General features: G+C 40.1%; 1 protein-coding gene across 4 annotated transcripts in view; it reads right to left on the bottom strand.

The window, feature by feature from the left end:
- The window catches only part of LOC109915947 (diacylglycerol kinase beta), a 409322-nt gene that overhangs the window by 314487 nt on the left and 75010 nt on the right, over positions 1-19825 (bottom strand). For 3 of the 4 annotated variants that reach the window (XM_048599389.1, XM_048599391.1, XM_048599392.1), the window contains one exon: positions 12002-12064. In XM_048599389.1, coding sequence (XP_048455346.1) covers positions 12002-12064 — 63 coding nt within the window. Of the gene's footprint in view, positions 1-8795; positions 9048-12001; positions 12065-19825 lie in introns of all 4 variants that reach the window. The other variant, XM_048599394.1, reaches the window with a different exon arrangement.

Below are 19825 nucleotides of genomic sequence, written 5' to 3'. Positions count from 1 at the left end.
TTGAGATTGGTTTAAACCTAAATCATGCTGGGAATTTTGGTCAAGCTGATTTAAACTGTCCTCAGTTAAACTGCAGCCAGGACCTGCTCGGATCTGTAGTTTCCTGTGTTGACCAAATACTACCTTTTATGGAGCACAGAATGTCACTGCTTACGGCTTGGTGGAAACATTTGGGAGTTGTTTACCAGTAAACTCCATTGGCTGAGATCGAACAATGTGATCAGGCTTTGATCATTTCATTGGCTGAGGGCCAGAGATCTTTCTAGAATGGAGCACATTTCAGATAAGTTAATAGAACAAAGGAATTTTTCTCAGGGAGAGAAGATACAAAGCCTTCAAGACCACATTGGAAAAGCATATGCCCTTAAGTTACTTTCAGAGAGGACAAAGAAACTTGAAGTGTGACCTGCATAGAGAACAAAGTTGGCCACTTCACTCAAATCAGGGTAGTATTTGATTCAAGCCAAACTTGTTGAGTTAAAGTTACAGTTAGGGTTAAATGTGGATTAAGTAAAAGTAAGATAAAATGAAGTTAAATGAAGCGATTTAAAGTTGAAGTTAGATGAAATAGCAAGTAAAATGTAGCAATGAATGAATGTTTTATATTAAGTATTGGTATTCGAACAGTTAAAATAAGGAAGGGTTTATTAAATTAAATTCACAGTTGGTTCCCTGCCTTCATCTGTCTCACAAGGGAATACCTGGGTAAAAAGTCTGAGTATTCCTTTTCAGCCAACAAAATCTATAATTGTGGGTATAAGTTAATACCATTTAGCATAACAAAATTAATTTGATTTATTGTAATTCACTAGTCAAGAGAACTTAAAGGAGGATGTTTTATGAAAGACAAGTTATCTGAGATCATCTGATCTCCAAAATCCAGGTATGCAGGTACAGTATTGTCATCACTTTGGCACATGAAGCATTTTAAAAAATGTTTCAAAGTAATGGAATGACTCGCATCTTAGTAAACATAATCTTAATAATAAAGTACAGTCAACACAGTTCAAGCATCAAAGCACAATCTAACTGAAGGTCTGAACTAAGTTGTGTGGACGAGAGAATATAATTCATACAAATGGTATTGAACAACAAATTAGTGAAAACAGAATTATCACAAATGATGGAAACTGAATAAAGGAATAAGTGGCCAACGCTGGACTTGTAACTTCTACATTTAATAGATTATTGCTGAATATTCTTGTTGCCATCACAGTTATGTTATTGTATAGGATAGTGAAATAGGGAGATTATAATTCCGATGGTATTGTTTTAATTTCATGTAAACATGCAAATTAATTACGCTTATAGGAAATTTTACCCAGTATTTTGAAAGTCCCATTAGAAAGGATAAAGATAATGCTTCAAGCAATTTATTTTGAAGTCTCAATTACCAGATGTTTCAAAGAAGGAATTAAATTTCTAGTTTAATGGTATTTATTCTTTTGAATATTATAATCAATATATAAAGCAGCTTTATCACAAAGATCACATTGTTTTAAAAGTAACCAATGATAATCAGAACAGTCTGCTTACCTTCTTTACCAAACTTTTTACTTGAATATCAAATATAAACACATTTAGTTGAGACAATAGAAGTGGTTTTCCTTTTACATTGGTAGGTCTTGTGTATTGTCCTGATGTGTACAAGCCAAGAGGATTTGACAAAATTTGTCCTTTTTCAGTAACTCTCAAAAATCATTAGCAACAGGAAACATTTTTCAGATATTTAAACACAATCCATATCTTGTGAAAACTTTCTTTACTATGAGATAACACAGTGTGGAGCTGGATGAACACAGCAGGCCAGGTAGCATCAGAGGAGCAGGAAAGCTGATGTTTCCGGTCGGGTCCTGACCCGAAACGTCAACTTTCCTGCTCCTCTGATGCTGCCTGGCCTGCTGTGCTCCTCCAGCTCCACACTGTGGTATCTCGGACTCCAGCATCTACATTTCTTACTATGACATTTGTTCATGTGTGCTGTGCAATGATGTTTCTTGCCCTCAGAAACATCTGAACTTTAACCAAGAACCTGCTTGAAATGCCTGTATTTTCCCATGTATTTTCCCCACTTTTCAGTTTGAAAGACCTTTTGTGGATATTACAGCCTAATGATATGCCACTAAACCTGCAACCTGGAGGTTGTCAGTTCAAATCTCACTAGGCTAAAGTTTTGGACCTCAATTCAATAAATCTGGTCAATTGTGACCAGGCATCAGGGTAGAACCAGAAAACCTGCCAGATTGCAAAAAATCCAAATGGTTCATGAATGCCCTTCAAGGACATGCTCTTAATGGCTTCCTTTAATGCAAAATAGATAATAAATAATGCTTTGCCAGAGTTAAGTTCATCCCATAATTAAATAAAAAGAATGTGTCGCTCTAAGAATCAGTTGGATCTTCACTGCTTGCTCATTTGAACTTTGTCGTATTTGAATCTGGATTGAAGTGTTAATCAGCAAAGGTTTGTGTTTCTCCTTGTGCATCCCTGGCTTTGAAAAACAGACATTACCAAATGTTTCTTGTGCTGGTTTTGAAGTAGTGACTTAGCTAAAGCAAAACAGAGAGAAGTTGAATGAATAGCAAGACAGATGTAAAAAGCCAAGCTCCGCCGATCTCAGAGGTATGCTCTGGGAGATGCCACTTCTCATTTAGCGCAGACAACTTTTATTTGCTACGCATTAGGGTAAATCAGTTATAACATTTGTTATTCTACAAGAGCACATTTGGCCTTATAAAGTGTGATCTTTCATTGTTACCTAAATAATTGCTCAAACATTTCCTTCAAAAAATTTGAAAATTAACATCTTTCACATAGAATGTTTGACAGTCTTGCGTTGATCGTTTGTCGTGAAGTTCAGTTTTGTTTGATTTCCACATGGTGGGAACATTGTCTCATATTACCGCTCTAAACTTCCAGAGAAGTCACTTAATTGTGTCATTTCTTTAGCCTCAAACACTTCTGTTTTCACTTAACCAGCAGTAAAATATCCAAACTAAAACCTAAATATTTCAATGTTGACCTACAAAAGGAAAACAAAGCTATCTAATTAATACTACTGCAGATCAGAATTCAGGTGCTAAGGCTGATTTATTTCTCTATCTCTTCATCATGATTTACAATGAATCCTTTATTCATTCGTGGGATGAGAGCGTCGCTGGCTAGGCAGTGTTTATTGGCCATCGCTAATAGCCCAGACGGCAGTTAAGAGTCAACCACATTGCTGTGGGTCTGGAGTCACACGTAGGCTGGCCAGACCAGGTAAGGATGGCAGTTTCCTTCCCTAAAGGACATCAGTGAACCAGCTGGGTTTTTCCAACAATTGACAATTGACACAGTCATCGTTAGATTCTTAATTCCAGGTTTTTTGTAAAAATTGAATTCAAATTCCACCATCTGCCATGATGGGATTTGAACTCGGGTCCTAGAATGTTTTCTAGATCTCTGGATTAACAGTCCAGCAATAATACCACTAGCCATCACCTCCCCGGAATATGAATATGACAACTTAAATAAGAACTTTGGGTGGCTAAACTGATCAACATTAGCAGCACAAAATGGCATGGTAATGAATTGGCAGGCATTGTTCAAATGTTTAATTAGCTTGAAAAATACTGCCAAGATTTTAACCTCCAACCAAGTAAAAGAGAGAGAAAGAGACGAGGAAATGAGAAACCAAGAAGTGTGTTTAAAGTAATATTGTTTATTGTTGATTATGAACAGCCTATTTCGTGATATTCACATAGACCAATTTCACTCATGGAACCATAGAAACATAGAAGCTAGAAGCAGGAGGTAGCCATTCGGCCCTTCGAGTCTGCTCCGCCATTCTTCACAATTCTGGCTGATCGTCCAACTCAATTGCTTAATCCTGCTTTCTCCCCTTAACCTTTTGTCCCATTCACTATATCTAGTGGCCTCTTGAATACAGTCAACGTTTTGGCATCAACTACTTCCTGTAGTAACGAATTCCACAGGGTCTCAATTCTTTGGGTGAAGAAATGTCTCCTCATCTCCGCCCTGAATCATCTACCCCGAATCCTCATACTGTGACCCCTGGTTCTGGACACACCCACCCTTTTTCATTCTGATTTTCTTCAATAAAAGAATGACAATTTTTTACGCTAAGTGCCAATAATTAATAATTTCTGAGCTGGCAATTGTTAGTTCATCCATTTATGCTGATCATGCCAAGGAATTTCTTTTCAGTGAAGGAAAATCAAAAGTAAATTACTCTTGCATATTTATTTCAGAAGCCTATCAAAAATAAGGAAGAAGTTAGCTAAGCCTGCCAACATTTAAAAGTTTGATTCAGCGACCCAGGAACAGTTGTGAACAATATAATCCAGCTTTTGTGTCCAAGTTAAGAAATCTATGCATATACAACAGGCTATTTCAATCAAACCTCAAGCAGAGGTTTAATTTAAACAAATAATTAGCACCTCAATATACTAGAAACAAGTGCTGGATTACAAGAACACTTTTATTAAACATTACAAGGGTATGTAGTTAACTATTTGTTTTCCATATTGAATTTAAGTAATGGATTCATTAGACTTCTCTTTCAGGATGAAGTTGACGAGATCTGGAAGCTGTCCAAGAGTCAAATTTTAAAGCATGAATAATTCATTCCTGCATCACTCATACATTCCTCAGAGCACGTTATCCTGTATCAACAGCATTAATATACATTCTCCACTTGATGCTGAAGCAATACAAGTTTAAATCCTTCTAGTTCCCTGTTGTCTTGATCAAGCACCAAAAAAGACATCCCCCTTTTAGAACACAGCCACTGCAATCACCAAGTCAAAGTCTCATCCATATACCACTGATGAAAATCCATAGTCTAACAAAATAACTTATGGTCTTTTAATGGCAGGTTTCTGAAACAGGTGGTGGTACAGGAAAAACACCATGCAGCTCATCAGTCATGAATTCAGCATGGCCTACAGCAATCCATTACCCACCGAGAAGGGCATAAAGCAGCAAATACATCAAACTATTACCCCCCGGGAAACCCTCAATCACGCATCATTCTGACTTGGGTACAAACTGCAATTCATTAATTGTAGCTGCAGCAAATTTCTGGAACATTTTATTGAACAGCAATGCAGACGCATTTTCACCAAAGGCACATCAAGTAGCCAGGGGATCACTTCTGGCTCCATAGTGGTAACTGAGGATGGATAACAAATGTTCATGTTGCTAGTGAAACTCATTTCTAGATTTTCTTTCCCCAAAATGAGGGGCCATATGAGGCAATTTAAGGATTAATAGAGTGCATAGAGTAAGTATGCCTTTCTATCCTTACAACCATCCCAAAGTCGACAAAACAATACACCCGTCCAACCCCAGGGGGAGTCTGAGAGGGAGGGTGGCAAGAGTGAGACGAGAAAGTAAGATACGTTGCCTGCCTCCTACTTGCTTCTCAAAAGGCCATTCACACAGGAGACAGAATGGAGTGGAAAACAACATCTCAATGCATACCCCCTCCCAGACTCCACTTCTGTCTGAATTCCACCAAAACAAGTTCAGAGGTACCAGGGGTCAATGCAAGGCTGGTGTTAAAGCCTCAGCTCAACCGTGGTCCTTATCCACTTACCTGGCGATCAGGACCTGGGGCCTAATTTGCCTTTACCCATGTCTATTTCTTATGCAAAAAGCTAAAAAAACGTTTTAGCTCTGTTGTTTGGCTCTTTTTAAATGATGTTTGTTGACCAACCTTTTCTACAAGGTATCACTGCATTGTTTACACATTTATTTTTAAATTCACATATAGCCTTGGGTTAAAGATTAATTTTTTCAACTTTGATCACCAGCTCCTTTAGTGAGAAAAATATTGAAATGTGAGCCCTTTCTGCAAAACATTTGAACAACCCTATAGTAACATTAAAGAAGATAATGATCATACCTCATGATCCTCTTATCAGAACCTGCCTTTAAAACTGTGTCTATTTTTGGCCATCAAAAAACACAAGACAGACATTCAAGTGCTGGAGGCAGTGCACAGAAGAATCACAAGTCTGAGCCATGAATTATGAAAAATTATTGAAAAAATTTGTACCTTTCTGTCTAAAATAGAGTCACCCAAGAGGTGACCTTAATGGTTTAGAATATTATACTAGGGACTGAAAATAATGTACAAGGAATATTACTTTAAATAAAACTGCAGAGGCAGAACAAGGGGAGACACGTTCAAACCAGAGAAGAATAATTTTAGGACAGTAATGAAGAAATTACTTTTTGCATGAAGAAACTAAGTACACATGGAATGCAATTCCAGGTAAGTCTGAAGATAAAAATCCTGAAATCATTTAAGAAACAATTGGATGACAATATCTCACTGAACAGATTGATCAAGTTATTCTTCCTTGTCCATCACTATTTTATGAAGCTTTATCATCTAATTTGAACTTCTGATGTTTCCAGAGTTTTCTGAATGAGAATATAAGCTACATCCTCCTTCAAAAAAGTGTGCTACAAACTTTTAAAAAAATGCTGTGCTTGAGTTATATATTTGTAACAAAATTTTGTCACTCATAACAATCTGAAACGTTAAAAAAGACATTTCTAGCAGCACTAAAATACAGGTTGAATTTTTTTGTTCCGAAGACAGGTCATCTAACTGAAATGTTAACTCTGTTTCTGACTTCTTCTCCACAGATGCGCAGTGGCAAAATATTTTTTGTATTTTCATTTTTGACTCTGCACATGCTGCCGATATTGATGATGTGATTATCAGCATGATTGTCACTTTCCCTGCCTCAAATGATCTTTTCAATTAAACATTCACAAAATTGTACATGCATGGTTCTCCGTAGACTTGATTTCAATTTGTTTAATTGAAAATAGTCACAGATTTCCAGGAATAATAAATAATTTTTGATTATGCTATTTTTAAAAATCTTTTTGAATTCCAGATGCCTATGATTGTTATTATTTGCCTCAATCCAAGTGAGTAACAAAGTTGCAGCACTATTTTGTATGATGCTACACCTGTGAAGCAATGTATAGCAAAGCAAACCTTTACAATAGCGCCACGGACAGCAAAACTAAATTGGAACAATGATCAAAAGAATTGTTAACTTAATGTGAATAACGTTGAGGTTGGTTGGCTCGCCGAGCTGGTTTGTTGTTCTGCAGACATTTCGTTACCATGCTGGGTAGCATCATCAGTGCAGCCTCCGATGAAGAGTCGGTGTGTTTTCCCACCTGGTTTTTAAACCCTGGAGTCCGTTGAGCTGGATTGCCTCACTTCTGGTTTTCCTTCATAGTGGAGTGTACATGGGGTCAAGTTCTATGTGTTTATTAATGGCTTTCTTCGTGGAGTGCCAGGCTTCTAGGAATTCCTGTGCCTGTCTCTGCTTAGCTTGTCCCAGGATTTTGGTGTCGTCTCAGTCGAATTGGTGGTTCTCCTTATCCATGTGGATTGAGATGAGTGAGTATTGGTCGTGTCTTTTTGTAGCCAGTTGGTGTTCGTGTACCCTTGTTGTTAGTTTCCTTCCTGTTTGTCCGATGTAGTGTTTCTCATCTCTGCAGGGGATCTTATAGATGACACTGGTCTTGTCCATGGCGGGGAGTGGGTCTTAGTGTGGGTGAGCAGTTGTCGTAGGGTTGATGTGGGCTTGTGTGCCACTCTGATGACCAGCGGTCGTAGGAGTCTTGTGGTTAGTTCCGATATGTTCCTGATGTAGGGTAGTGTGAGGAGTGTGTCGGGGCGTGTAGTATCTTCCTGATGTTGTTTGTGTAGGCATCTTCTGACCCAGTTTTTTGGATATTCATTATCCTTGAAAACCTGGAAGAGGTATTCTTCTTTCTCTTGGCGTAGCTGTGTTGCTGCAGTGTGTTGTTGCGCGTTTAAATAGTGTTCGCACGCAGCTTCGTTTGTGTGTGTTGGGATAGTTACTGTTGAAGTTCAGTACCTGGTTTGTGTGTGTGGTTTTTCTGTGTACTTTTGTTTGGAGTTCTCCATTTGTCTTGCGCTCTACCATGACGTTCAGAAATGGGAGCTGTTTGTTCTTCTCCTCCTCTCTGGTGAATTTTATTCTGGTGAGGGTGTTTGTTTATAAGTTTGTGTGTTTCCTCTAGTTTGGTCCGTTTAATGATGACAAAGGTGTCGTCCACGGAGGCTGCACTGATGATGTTACCCAGCATAGTAACGAAACGTCTGTGGAACAACAAACCAGTTCGGTGAGCCAACCAACCTCGACACCCACAACCCAAGCTACAAATCTACTCCAAAACCTTAATGTGAATAATTTCACAAACTGGATAGATTGCAGCATTATTTTTGTTTCTGTTGCAGAACCCCTGAAAATACTGGACCTCACAGGCAGGTGCCAATATTCACAAACTGCCCAAGGTCATTGCTCTAACTTTTAAAACATGTCAACTAATCAAAGAAAAGCAGGCTTTCACTGTAACAAAAAGAGATTTAATAAATGGACTGCAACACAAATAGTGTTAGTTGGTTTAATACTGTCCATTTCCCAATCATCTCAGACAGTGGCACCTCAGCTTCAGCTCCAAATACCAAGACTATCCTACAAAAATATTTACAAAATACTTGCTTGTTTCATTGATTCTGACAGATGCTAAGCAATTCCAGTCTTCCACGGCATGCACAATGATGATGGGTTAACAATCAACTCAGCCGAGTTATATTAAACTCGGTATATTCATTGGTCGAGGAAAGTGAGGTGTAGTGTGAAAGATAAAGCAGCATGGGATCTCCCTGAAAACATGAAAAACAGTTGAAAACACAGGAAAGAGTGACAATGAGATATAAACACTACCTGGAGATTGAGTGTTAAGCATTGAGGCAGAGGAAATCTTGGAGGAGCCAGAAGAGTTATGAGCAGAGCGAGCACCAACAGTGGATTTCTGTGAGGAAGACCGGGAGGAACCAGGAGAGCAAGCTATGGCAGCAGCAGCTGTAGCAACAGGAACCGAGCTGAGAAACTGCTGATCGCTGAGGTTAACCCGGGAATTCCTGCCATTCGGACTATGTCTGTTCATAGCGTTCAAAATACTTTTGCCATTAACTCCTGCAGCGTTATTACAAAGATAACAAGGATTAGCATAAAACCAATGGGGGTGGGACAGGAAGAACATTTCATCTATCCACAAGTCTTTATTTTATAGCAGGTTTGGTTCAAACAAACTGACTCAATCACTGGGAGTGCCCTCAAGAGCTCTTCCATTCACCGACCCTAGTGCTTCTATGGAAAAGCTGCTCAAAAATAGTTAGCATCACAACAGTGTAGAAGTGAAGTGATTTCTATCTAGGCAAATAGTTTTAGAATTCACGAACAAAGCACTAATGTTTATAAACTGTTGTCCATTCACCGTCTAAAGTTGGCAACACCCACACAGCTAATTATCCACCAGCAACTTTTCCACATTAATTATTTCTTTCCTCTTTGGACCTAGTGATTGCAGAAAGATTGTGGGCAGCATCACAATTCAACCCACTCAAGTCCCCGCCAAACATCCAGATTCAAACATTCAAAAGCAAAATCCTGCGGATGTTGAAATTCTGAAATACAAACAGAAAATGCTGAAAACATTCAGTGGGTCAGACAGACAGAGTCTGCGGAGAGAAGCAAAGTTAACATTTCAGTTGACTGACCTGTCATCAGAGCCGAGAAAGGTTAGAGTTGTTAACAGGTTTTAACCTTCAGCCTAGAGGCAAGGTTAGTGGGGAGCAGATGGAAGATCAGAGGTCAGATTTGGAGTGGGGTGCAGAATTAAAGAGACAGGCAACCAGATGCTCACTGAATAAACTGAGATGCGCTGCATAATTGTTACCCAATGTATGTTTGGTCTCCCCCATCTCACCTTACAGATAAAGGTGATTTATTTGCATTTCTTCCAAGCCTATCTTTGTCACTCACCTCATAAAATATTCTAATGAAACAAGATCAAGGAACAAGACATCAACTTGCAATTAGGTACTTTGTAGCCTTCTGTACTCCACTAAAAACAACAATTTCACATCATTACCACTGATCCCATTTTTCTTTGACCCCCCCACCCCCAGAAAGCAGCATTTACACACACATTCCCTAGACCCAGCTTGTGTTTTGCTTTTATTCCATGTCCAATCTCCCACAATTGAACATTGTCATTATCATTTAATCTTGTTTTGAGCTGTGACAACTTCCCTCTGTTATTCCTTGTTCCGTCTCTTTGCTTACTCAAGACTTGTTACACTTTTATCATTTTCCAGTTTTGATGAAAGTTCAGATACCAGAAATGCCAAATTCATTTCTCTCTCCTCTGATGCCACCCAATCTGCTGAGTATTTCTATACACGGTTCTTAATCCACAGTCTTGCTGAATGAGAATTGGATTTTTTAGTCCACACTTTCACGTAATGCATTTATCAACTGAGCCATTATTGTTTGTGACAATTATTGAATCATTAAATTACAGCAGGAAATCAGAGGCTTTTCTGAAAAGGCATATCAAAATAAAAACACATTTAGAGCCACAATGAACAAAAAAGCTAACAAAATTCTAAGCATCTGGTGAAATAAAACTGGTGAGTACCATATTTTATTAAATCCCTGGTTCTAAAATAAGCACTTCATATGAAGTTCAAATGCTGAATGCATTAATATTTCACCCAGAGAAGACAATTCAACAATGTCAATTGCAAATCATGCAGAGGTCCATTAATGCAAATACACTGTATCAAAACACGTTGTCCTGAACAAAAGGTACAGGTTCGTGTTCCTGAATGGCCCTGCAACTCAAATCAGTTTTTAAATTCTGTGCTAAAGATGGAGTCATGCATTGAACATAGACACTTCATCTTGGTGCTCGCTAGGCGAATGACAATATTAAATAAATCATCCTTGGAACTATGCATTCATCAATGTTATAACTAAACAGCCTTTCAAGGTGTTTCCAATCAATAATGAAGCCCAGATGGCTCTACCTTAAGGAAAGAAGCAAGGTCAGTAACTGGGGCTGCAGGCAGAAACAAAAACTCTGTGCAGTTTAGTTTAAAGGTTACTTAAAAAAATAGATGTAATAGTAATTGACAACTCTGTCTCCTAAAAGTTGCCACGTGCTGTACGTGAGTCCATTTGACAATTTCTTCTCAACTCAGACTGCATTGCTCAGTCAATTAGATAGAAGCATAAGAGAGTACTTGAGTGGAAAAGGTTGTGCAGATGAACTGACCATTGCATAAATACACAACCTTCCAATACTCACTCCAGTATTGTTTTAATAAGTGGCTCTCCTTAAAAAGGAAATTGAAATATATATATTTTAAAAGCATTGTCCACAAATACAGAATATCTCAGCTGGCAAGACTCTGCCCAGTTTGAAGACTTTTGATCAGGCACCGATTGCTTTTGGTGGAAGAATTTCCCTCCTCCCATTGAGGTGACACAGGTTGGCCGGTCATGCGAGCCACATGTCAACAGGCCCATTTGCAGTTGGGTTAATCCCAATTAAAGTGGGATGACATCTTTAATCAATCCTTCAGGACCTCCATTGGTGTTGAAGGAGGCAGTCAGACCGTGGGCCTTCCTGCTCAGAACTTAATTCTGGCGAATACAGGAAGATGGCAATGTTTGACTAAGCTTCCACACCATCCCCTTCCTGCCCCCAGCGTGCAACCTCTGGGCACAGAAAATTCTGTTCTATTTTGAGCCTCTATGTATCAATCAGAAAGACAATTACATAGCCACACTGTTTATGACAGTCAATTCATCTATCTGAATAATATCAGATCAAGCTTTAAGGACATTTCTACTTATGTAATAACAAAAAATATATCACATTGGCGATAAAGATAATAATACATTACACAAAATTGCACAGAAACTAAAGATTCTAAACTTGCAAAATGAAAATTATTTAGCGTGCTTACACATCTGCACTACATCAAAAATAAATTCACTTTACAGGTCAAGAACTACAGCCATTCTGCAAAGCATCATGGAACAGTAAGGTTCAAAACAAAGAAGGATACGTTATGTACCTGTAATGGGAGCACATGCAACTTCTGTCTGGAAGGAGATGCCAGCATCTATAGTTTTTGGTTCTATAACAGACAATAATAGAAAGTAATTTAATTTATTTACGTCTTGCAACTTGTGCTTAGCTTTATTACTTAAATTTCTTTTGACCACAGATGATAGTAATTATGCTATTTTTTAAACAAAATGAATCACAAGCTACTTCTGCACTAATAGAAAAACTATAAACGTCCACTTGTGGTCACTGATTATTTGTTATAAAGATGTGTAACAAGATTGCACAATTAATAAATATTCATTTGATTGGTCATCATAACTGATCAGGATAAATTGTTAAAACCAACAGGTTCATTTTCAAGATAACAAGATTTGACTTGACAAATGAGACAGCAACGGTTTCATTGCTTTTAATTTACGAGCAGTGCATGTTAATGTGCAGCCATCTCTTTAAACATCCCATACATTTTTAATAGGGATCTTATCGTATCCTTCAAATTAAAACAGGGGAAAGTAATTTTGCATTTGAAAGAGTGAAACCTAGAATGTTAAAACAACCATACTGAACAGTTCATGCAAATGCTGAATTCCACCATAAGAGATGCATTTTAGGATTGCGAGTGTTAAATTTAGCATTTAGTTTGTCAAACAATTGTAAATCATTTGCAGGCCTAAAACTGACAATACCAAGATTGCTATGAAACTCAAAAAATATTTTTGGACGTCTTAGCAACTGTTCTTTTTGGAAGCTCTAATGAAAAACATGCTGGATTTCCCTAAATGGATTATTTTTCTTACACAAACTTCTGAACATATACGCAAATTTATAATAGTACTGTTGTGATTTACAAAGCTACAAGCAATACCTCTTTTACATGACAATGTTTGTAATATCTGACTCCAATATTGTCATTAGAATAGCTAATTTGGTTCCTTTGTTCAAGAGGGCAACTGGGATAGACCAGGTAATTACAGAGCAGTTAGTCTGTTTTAAGTGTTACGGAAATTATTGGAAAAAATTCTGAGGGACAGGATTAATCAACACTTGGAAAGGAAGAGATCAATTAGAGGAAGATCCTATCTGACTAATTTACTTGTGTTTTTTGAAAAGAAGATTAAATGTATTGATGAGGGTAGTGCAGTTGATGTGGTTTACATGGATTTCAGTAAGGTTTTTGACAAGGTCTCAAATAGAAGATTGGTCCAAAAGATAGGAGCCCATGGAATCCAAGGCGAGGTGGCAAACTAGGCTAATAGGATGCGAAGTGTGATGGTGGAGGGTAGATTTGTGATTGGAAGCATGTGATCAGCAGTGTACCACAGGCTTCAGTGCTGGGACCCTTGCAGTTTCTGGATGCTAATGATTTGGATGTGAAGATAGAAGATGTAACTAATAAGTTTGCAGATGACATGAAAATTGGGTGTATTGTTGAAACTGAGGAGGATGGTCTCGGGCTACCGTTTGATAGTGATCTGCTGATAAATTGGGCACAGCAATGGCAGATGGCATTTAATCCTGATAAATACCTTTTGAGAGGTCCAATAGGGAAGGATATACACAATGGCGTAGGTCCCTATGGAGTCGTGAGGAAGGACTTTGGTGTCCCTGAACATCCCTGAAGGTGTCAACATTGGTAAATGGAGTAGGTTATACAGCATGCGGGATGCTTGTCTTCATTAGCTGGGGCATGGAATATAGGCACAATGAAGTTTTGTTACAACGTTATAAAACACTGGTTAGATCACAAATTGAATATTGTGTACAATTCTGGTCACCACACTACTGGAAGGATGTGATCACACAGGAGAGGGTGCAGAAAAGATTCACTAGGATGTTGCCTGGGATGAAAAGTTTCAGTTATGAGGACAGTTTGGATAGGCTGGGTTTGTTTTCCTTGGAGCAGAGGAGACTGAGGTATGCAAAATTATGAGGGGCATAGATAGGTTACATTGCGAGAATCTTTTCCTCATGGTAGACTTGTCCAAGACCATATAGCATGAGTTTAAGTTGAGGAGTAAGTGGTTGACTGGAGATCGGAGGAAATGGTGGTGGAAGGATAGTAGGAATGTGGAATGTGCTGCCTGAGGGGGTGGTGAAGGCAGGTACTCTCACAACATTTAAGAAGGACCTGGATGAGCACTTAAAATGCCAGGGCATAGTAGGCTATGGACCAAGTGTAAGTAAATGGGATTAGCATAGTTTGGTGTTTGCTGGTTGGCAGAGACATGGTGGGCTGGAGGGCCTTTTTTGGAACCTTGTATATCTTGAAGTAATTTGACTAGTTTACACAGAAAGGCTAAATAATTATTTTTTAAAAAGTCAAACTGCTATTCTGCATTTGGCACTCTTCCTAGGCGTGAGAAAACTGGTAATATGTTGTAACACTTTTGTCAACAGTGCTCAAAATCATAAATTTGAGGTATATGTCTATATTGTATAAGCAATTTTCTGATTGCCCTTTACTTTTAAACCTTGAAGGAAATACCGTGAAGCTCATTGCTACCATTCAGTCTTATAACACAATGTTTTGGCTTTCGCTAAGAACTTTCCCTGTTTGTAATGGAGCCTACAAACTGTCTGCTGTTCGGTAAGGCAGTGCATCAGAATGGCATGGGCTAAATAAAAGGAGACAGTGATTTTCAACTGTCATAAGGGTACCACATTCAATCAACAAATCACTGCCTCTTGTTATATATCTGACTTCGGGTTGGTTGACTTTCCATTCTCCCACAGTGTTGCAACTGCAGCAAAGTCCTTTTTGACACCTATACTCACCCAGGGGTCCTTGAGGTACAGTCGTAGCGCCCCTACACCTGAGCCAGATTCACATTCCACCTGATCCAGAGGTGTGTAATAACACATCTGAACGGATTGATTCAAAAATACCAACAATCCAATAAGTCTGAACATGGAAACAGCACTTGCCGCCTCCCAGCAATGGCAGAATTTAAATAAGTCTCGAAATAATTTAAAATATGGATAACAATTGCACTTATTAGAATGTTCTGAACTCTCAATTTTTACCCACATGACAGAGGTTATCAAATTATGCAAATTTCTAAATGAAACAATTTTGAAATAAAATAAGTTACATTTAGTTGAAGTGTTTTGACACAGAGGTTGAAATGCAATAAAATGCAATGCCTTTATTTAAAAACAAATAAATCTATCAATCAACATAAATATATCTTTGATTTGGAATTATCAAAACCAGGTCAAGAATCTAATTTAAACACAGTTCCTGTAATGTTTTAACGTTTAGGCTACAGATGATTAAAATTCAGGGTAGCATTTGGTGGAGAAATGCAAAATCTGGCAAAATGTCAGTTCAGCTGGAATCTGAGGAAATAAGTAAAAGGTTGCATCAGTGATTAAAGATTATTGGTAGCTTTGTAAACACATGAATATAGTTTTAAACAACACTAATTTTCACAAAGACTGTGTGGAGAGTAGAATCAGAGGTATTGAATAAAGTGAAAGTTCAGCACATAAGAGGATTTAGAATAAGGTTAAGTGGCTGACGAGTACTGCCCTATGTTATCACTTTGAGGACAAGGGAGTGTACCTGATGGCATATTAGGATTGAGAAAGGTTGTTCCATTTGAAAAAAAGACAGTATGGCTAGCAGGAGCTGGCAGCTAAGCTCAACAATCTGAACAGTGTGCACCATCATGGAACAGGACCTTTTAAAAGAACTCAGCCAGGTAAGAAAGCCTAAATATTATTAGGTATTAGTCTAGCACATACTCTCTGAATTGCTTCCAATACATTAACATCCTCCTCTAAGTATGGAAATATATGACAGCATCATATTAGCTGATACCAGATAGTGGGAAAGAGCTGAAGATGGAGGGCAATGGCACATGCTCAAGAGAAAAAAAAAATCCAGACGTTGGTTAAAAGCTACAGAACTCAGCTGGGCATTCAGCAAAATGCTTTTTGCAAAAAAGCTGGGGCTAACAGAAACACGATGGGCAAAGCACTTCAACTCAAAGCAGATTACAGAAATGCTTCTGAGGAGAAAATCAGGATGTTATTTCTCCTATGCCCATTGTATGTCAGCTTGTCAGCACAAAGTACCATAGAAATTAATTTGAACAGATTTTGTCCATTAACTCATTAATTTGCAAAATCTCAAATTGTTGAGAACAACTGATCTGGATACATGCTGTGGGAACATAATCTTTGCAATTTTTTTTACAAACTGAATTGTAATATCCACAGATAATGTGCATTCATAGAAACATAGAAAATAGGAGCAGCAGGCCATTCAGCCCTTCAAACCTGCTTCACCATTCTACATGATTATGGCTGATCATCTAACACAGTACCTTGTCCCCATTTTCTCCCCTTACCCTTTTAATCACTATAGTCCCAAGAATTATATCAAACTCCATCTTGAAAACATTCAAAGTTTTGACCTCAACCACTTTGTGACAGAAAATTGCACAGTCTCACCACTCTCTGGGTGAAGAAATTCCTCTTCATCTCAGCCCTAAATGGCTTATCCTGTATCCTTTGGGTGACCTCTGTTCTGGACTCCCTAGTCATTGGAAACATTCTTCCTGCATTTATCCTGTCTGGTCCTGTTAAAATTTGATTGGTTTCTATGAAAATCTCCACTCATTCTTCTAAACTGCAGTGAATATAGCCCTAACCAATCCGATCTCTCTTCATACATCAGTCCTGCCATGCCACAAATCAGTCTGGTAAATCTTTGTTGTACTTCCTGCATAGCCAGAACATTCTTCCTCAGCTAAGGAGACTGAAACTGGACACAATACTGCAGGCGTGGTCTCACCAAGACCCCATACGATTGCAGCAAGACATCCCAGCAAGAGCATTCGAGTACAGGAGCAGGGAAGGCCAAAGTACATTTGTTTCCTTCACCACCTGCTGTGCCTGCATGCATACTTAGAGTGACTGGTGTACAAGGACACCCAGTTCTCATTGCACATCCCCCTTTCCCAATCTATCACCATTCCGATAATAATCTACCTTCCTGTTTTTGCTACCAAAGTGGATAACCTTGCATTTATCCACATTATACGGTATCTGCCATGCACATGCCCAGTCAGTCAGCTTGTCCAAATCACAGGTGAAGCACCTCTGCATCCTCCTCACTGCTCACCCTTCCATCAAGCTCTGTGTTGTTTGCAAATTTGGAGATGCTTGGAGGTATATCTTTGTTATGTAGATGGAATAGGGGCCTCCACGAATAACAGGAGACTACTAATTGAAATTTCCAGTCTACCACAAGGGACCATACTATCCATTGGGACTTGTCAATTTGGGGAGAAAAAGGAGCCTCAGGTCTGGGGTTGACCCGCGAGTGTACGGGCAGTGAATCCACTAACAATAAGGAGTGCGTTACATTTAGCTCCCTCATCTAAACCATCAATCCATATTGTGAAAAGCTGGGATCAAAGCACTTATCTCTGTGGTAGCTAAGTAGTCACTGCTTGCTACTTTGGAAACAAATTCTTACTTTGTTTCCTGTCTGCCAACCAGTTCTCTAACCATCTCAATATATTAGCTCCAATCCATGTGCATTAAATTTACATGCTAGCCTCTTACGTGAGACCTTATTAAAAGCCTTCTGAAAGTCAAAGTAAACTATCCTCAAAAAACTCCAGCAGATTTGTCAAGCATGATGTCTCTTTCATAATCCACTGCTGACGCTGTCTAACCCTGCCACCGTTTTCAAGTGCTCTATCAAAATTATTATAGTGGACTCTAGCAACTTCATCACTACCCATTTATAAACTGCTACAAACAGAAGACTGAAGGAAGCAAAACTTTATTCATGACTTGTTAATTGTCATTTGTGCATGCTTAACATTTCTGTATCATCAAAAGGGCTAATGTTTTGTTCAGAAAGAAAGGCACAACATGAAAGTCATGGGATCCTGTTGTATGAGAGAGAAAATGAATCATAAACAGATCTGAAGATGCTTACGTGATAAAGAAATTATTTTTTCGAAGTCTAGTATAAGGCATTGCCAGCTTGTTACAGCAATTTGGTCTGGATGAGTCTCTTCCTGACAGGGTCAGACTTGGGTTTGCTACAAAGATGCACATTGGTAGCTGTTCCAGCCACAGGGTATGAACATAGGACAGGCTCCCTGGTTGCTGCTGGCAGCCCATGTCAAAAATGGGCACAAATCTGTCACAACAGCGCCAGATAACGTTAGTGTGCAGGAGTGTGACCTGCCTGCTGCAGCTAACTCCAGCTAACTAACTGTGCTCTGCTTTTGTAACAAGCAGCGACTAAGGACATTCCGGCATCACAAGAGACTTGCTGAACACAGCAGGCCAAGCAGCATCATAGGAGCAGAGAGGCTGACGTTTCGGGCCTAGACCCTTCATCAGAAAAGGGGGAGGGGAAGGGGGTTCTGAAATAAATAGGGAGAGAGTGGGAGGCGGATAGAAGAGGGATAGAGGAGAGGATAGGTGGAGAGGAAACAAACAGGTCGAAGAGGCGGGGATGGGGCCAGGAAAGGTGAGTGTAGGTAGGGAGTTAGGAAGGGGATAGGTCAGTCCAGGGAGGACGGACAGGTCAAGGGGGCGGGATGAGGTTGGTCGGTAGGAGATGGAGGTGCGGCTTGAGGTGGGAGGAGGGGATAGGTGGGAGGAAGAACAGGTTAGGGAGGCAGGGACGAGCTGGACTGGTTTTGGGATGCGGTAGGGGGAGGGGAGATTTTGAAACTTGTGAAATCCACATTGATACCATTGGGCTGCAGGGTTCCCAAGCGGAATATGAGTTGCTGTTCCTGCAACCTTCGGGTGGCATCGTTGTGGCACTGCAGGAGGCCCAGGATGGACATGTCGTCTGAGGAATGGGAGGGGGAGTTGAAATGGTTCGCGACTGGGAGGTGCAGTTGTTTATTGCGAACCGAGCGTAGGTGTTCTGCAAAGCGGTCCCCGAGCCTCCGCTTGGTTTCCCCGATGTAGAGGAAGCCACACCGGGTACAGCGGATGCAGTATACCACATTGGCAGATGTGCAGGTGAACATCTGCTTGATGTGGAAAGTCTTCTTGGGGCCTGGGATGGGGGTGAGGGAGGAGGTATGGGGGCAGGTGTAGCACTTCCTGCGGTTGCAGGGAAAAGTGCCGGGTGTGGTGGAGCTGGAGGGGAGTGTGGAGCGGACAAGGGAGTCACGGAGAGAGTTGTCCCTCCGGAAAGCAGATAAAGGTGGGGAGGGAAAGATGTCTTTGGTGGTGGGGTCGGATTGCAGATGGCGGAAGTGTCGGAGGATGATGCGTTGGATCCGGAGGTTGGTGGGGTGGTACGTGAGGACGAGGGGGATTCTTTTTTGGTTTTTATTGCGTGGACGGGGTGTGAGGGATGAGGTGCGGGAGATGTGGGAGACACGGTTGAGGGCGTTCTCGACCACCGAGGAGGGGAAGTTACGGTCCTTGAAAAACGAGGACAACTGAGATGTACGGGAGTGGAATGCCTCATCCTGGGAGCAGATGCGGCGGAGGCGAAGGAATTGGGAATAGGGGATAGCATTTTTGCAGGAAGGTGGGTGGGAGTCGGTGGGCTTGAAATGAATATCGGTTTCTAGGTGGTTGCCCGATATGGAGACAGAGAGGTCCAGGAAGGGGAGAGAGGTGTTAGAGATGGTCCAGGTAAACTTAAGGTTGGGGTGGAAGGTGTTAGTGAAGTGTATGAACTGTTCGAGCTCCTCGTGGGAGCACGAGGCGGCGCCGATACAGTCATCAATGTAACGGAGGAAGAGGTGGGGTTTAGGGCCGGTGTAGGTACGGAAGAGGGATTGTTCCACGTAACCTACAAAGAGGCAGGCGTAGCTTGGGCCCATGC

Source organism: Rhincodon typus, chromosome 7 (genome assembly GCF_021869965.1).
Source record: "Rhincodon typus isolate 14 chromosome 7, sRhiTyp1.1, whole genome shotgun sequence".
NCBI lineage: Eukaryota > Metazoa > Chordata > Chondrichthyes > Orectolobiformes > Rhincodontidae > Rhincodon > Rhincodon typus.
This window is presented reverse-complemented; position numbering and strand designations above follow the sequence as displayed.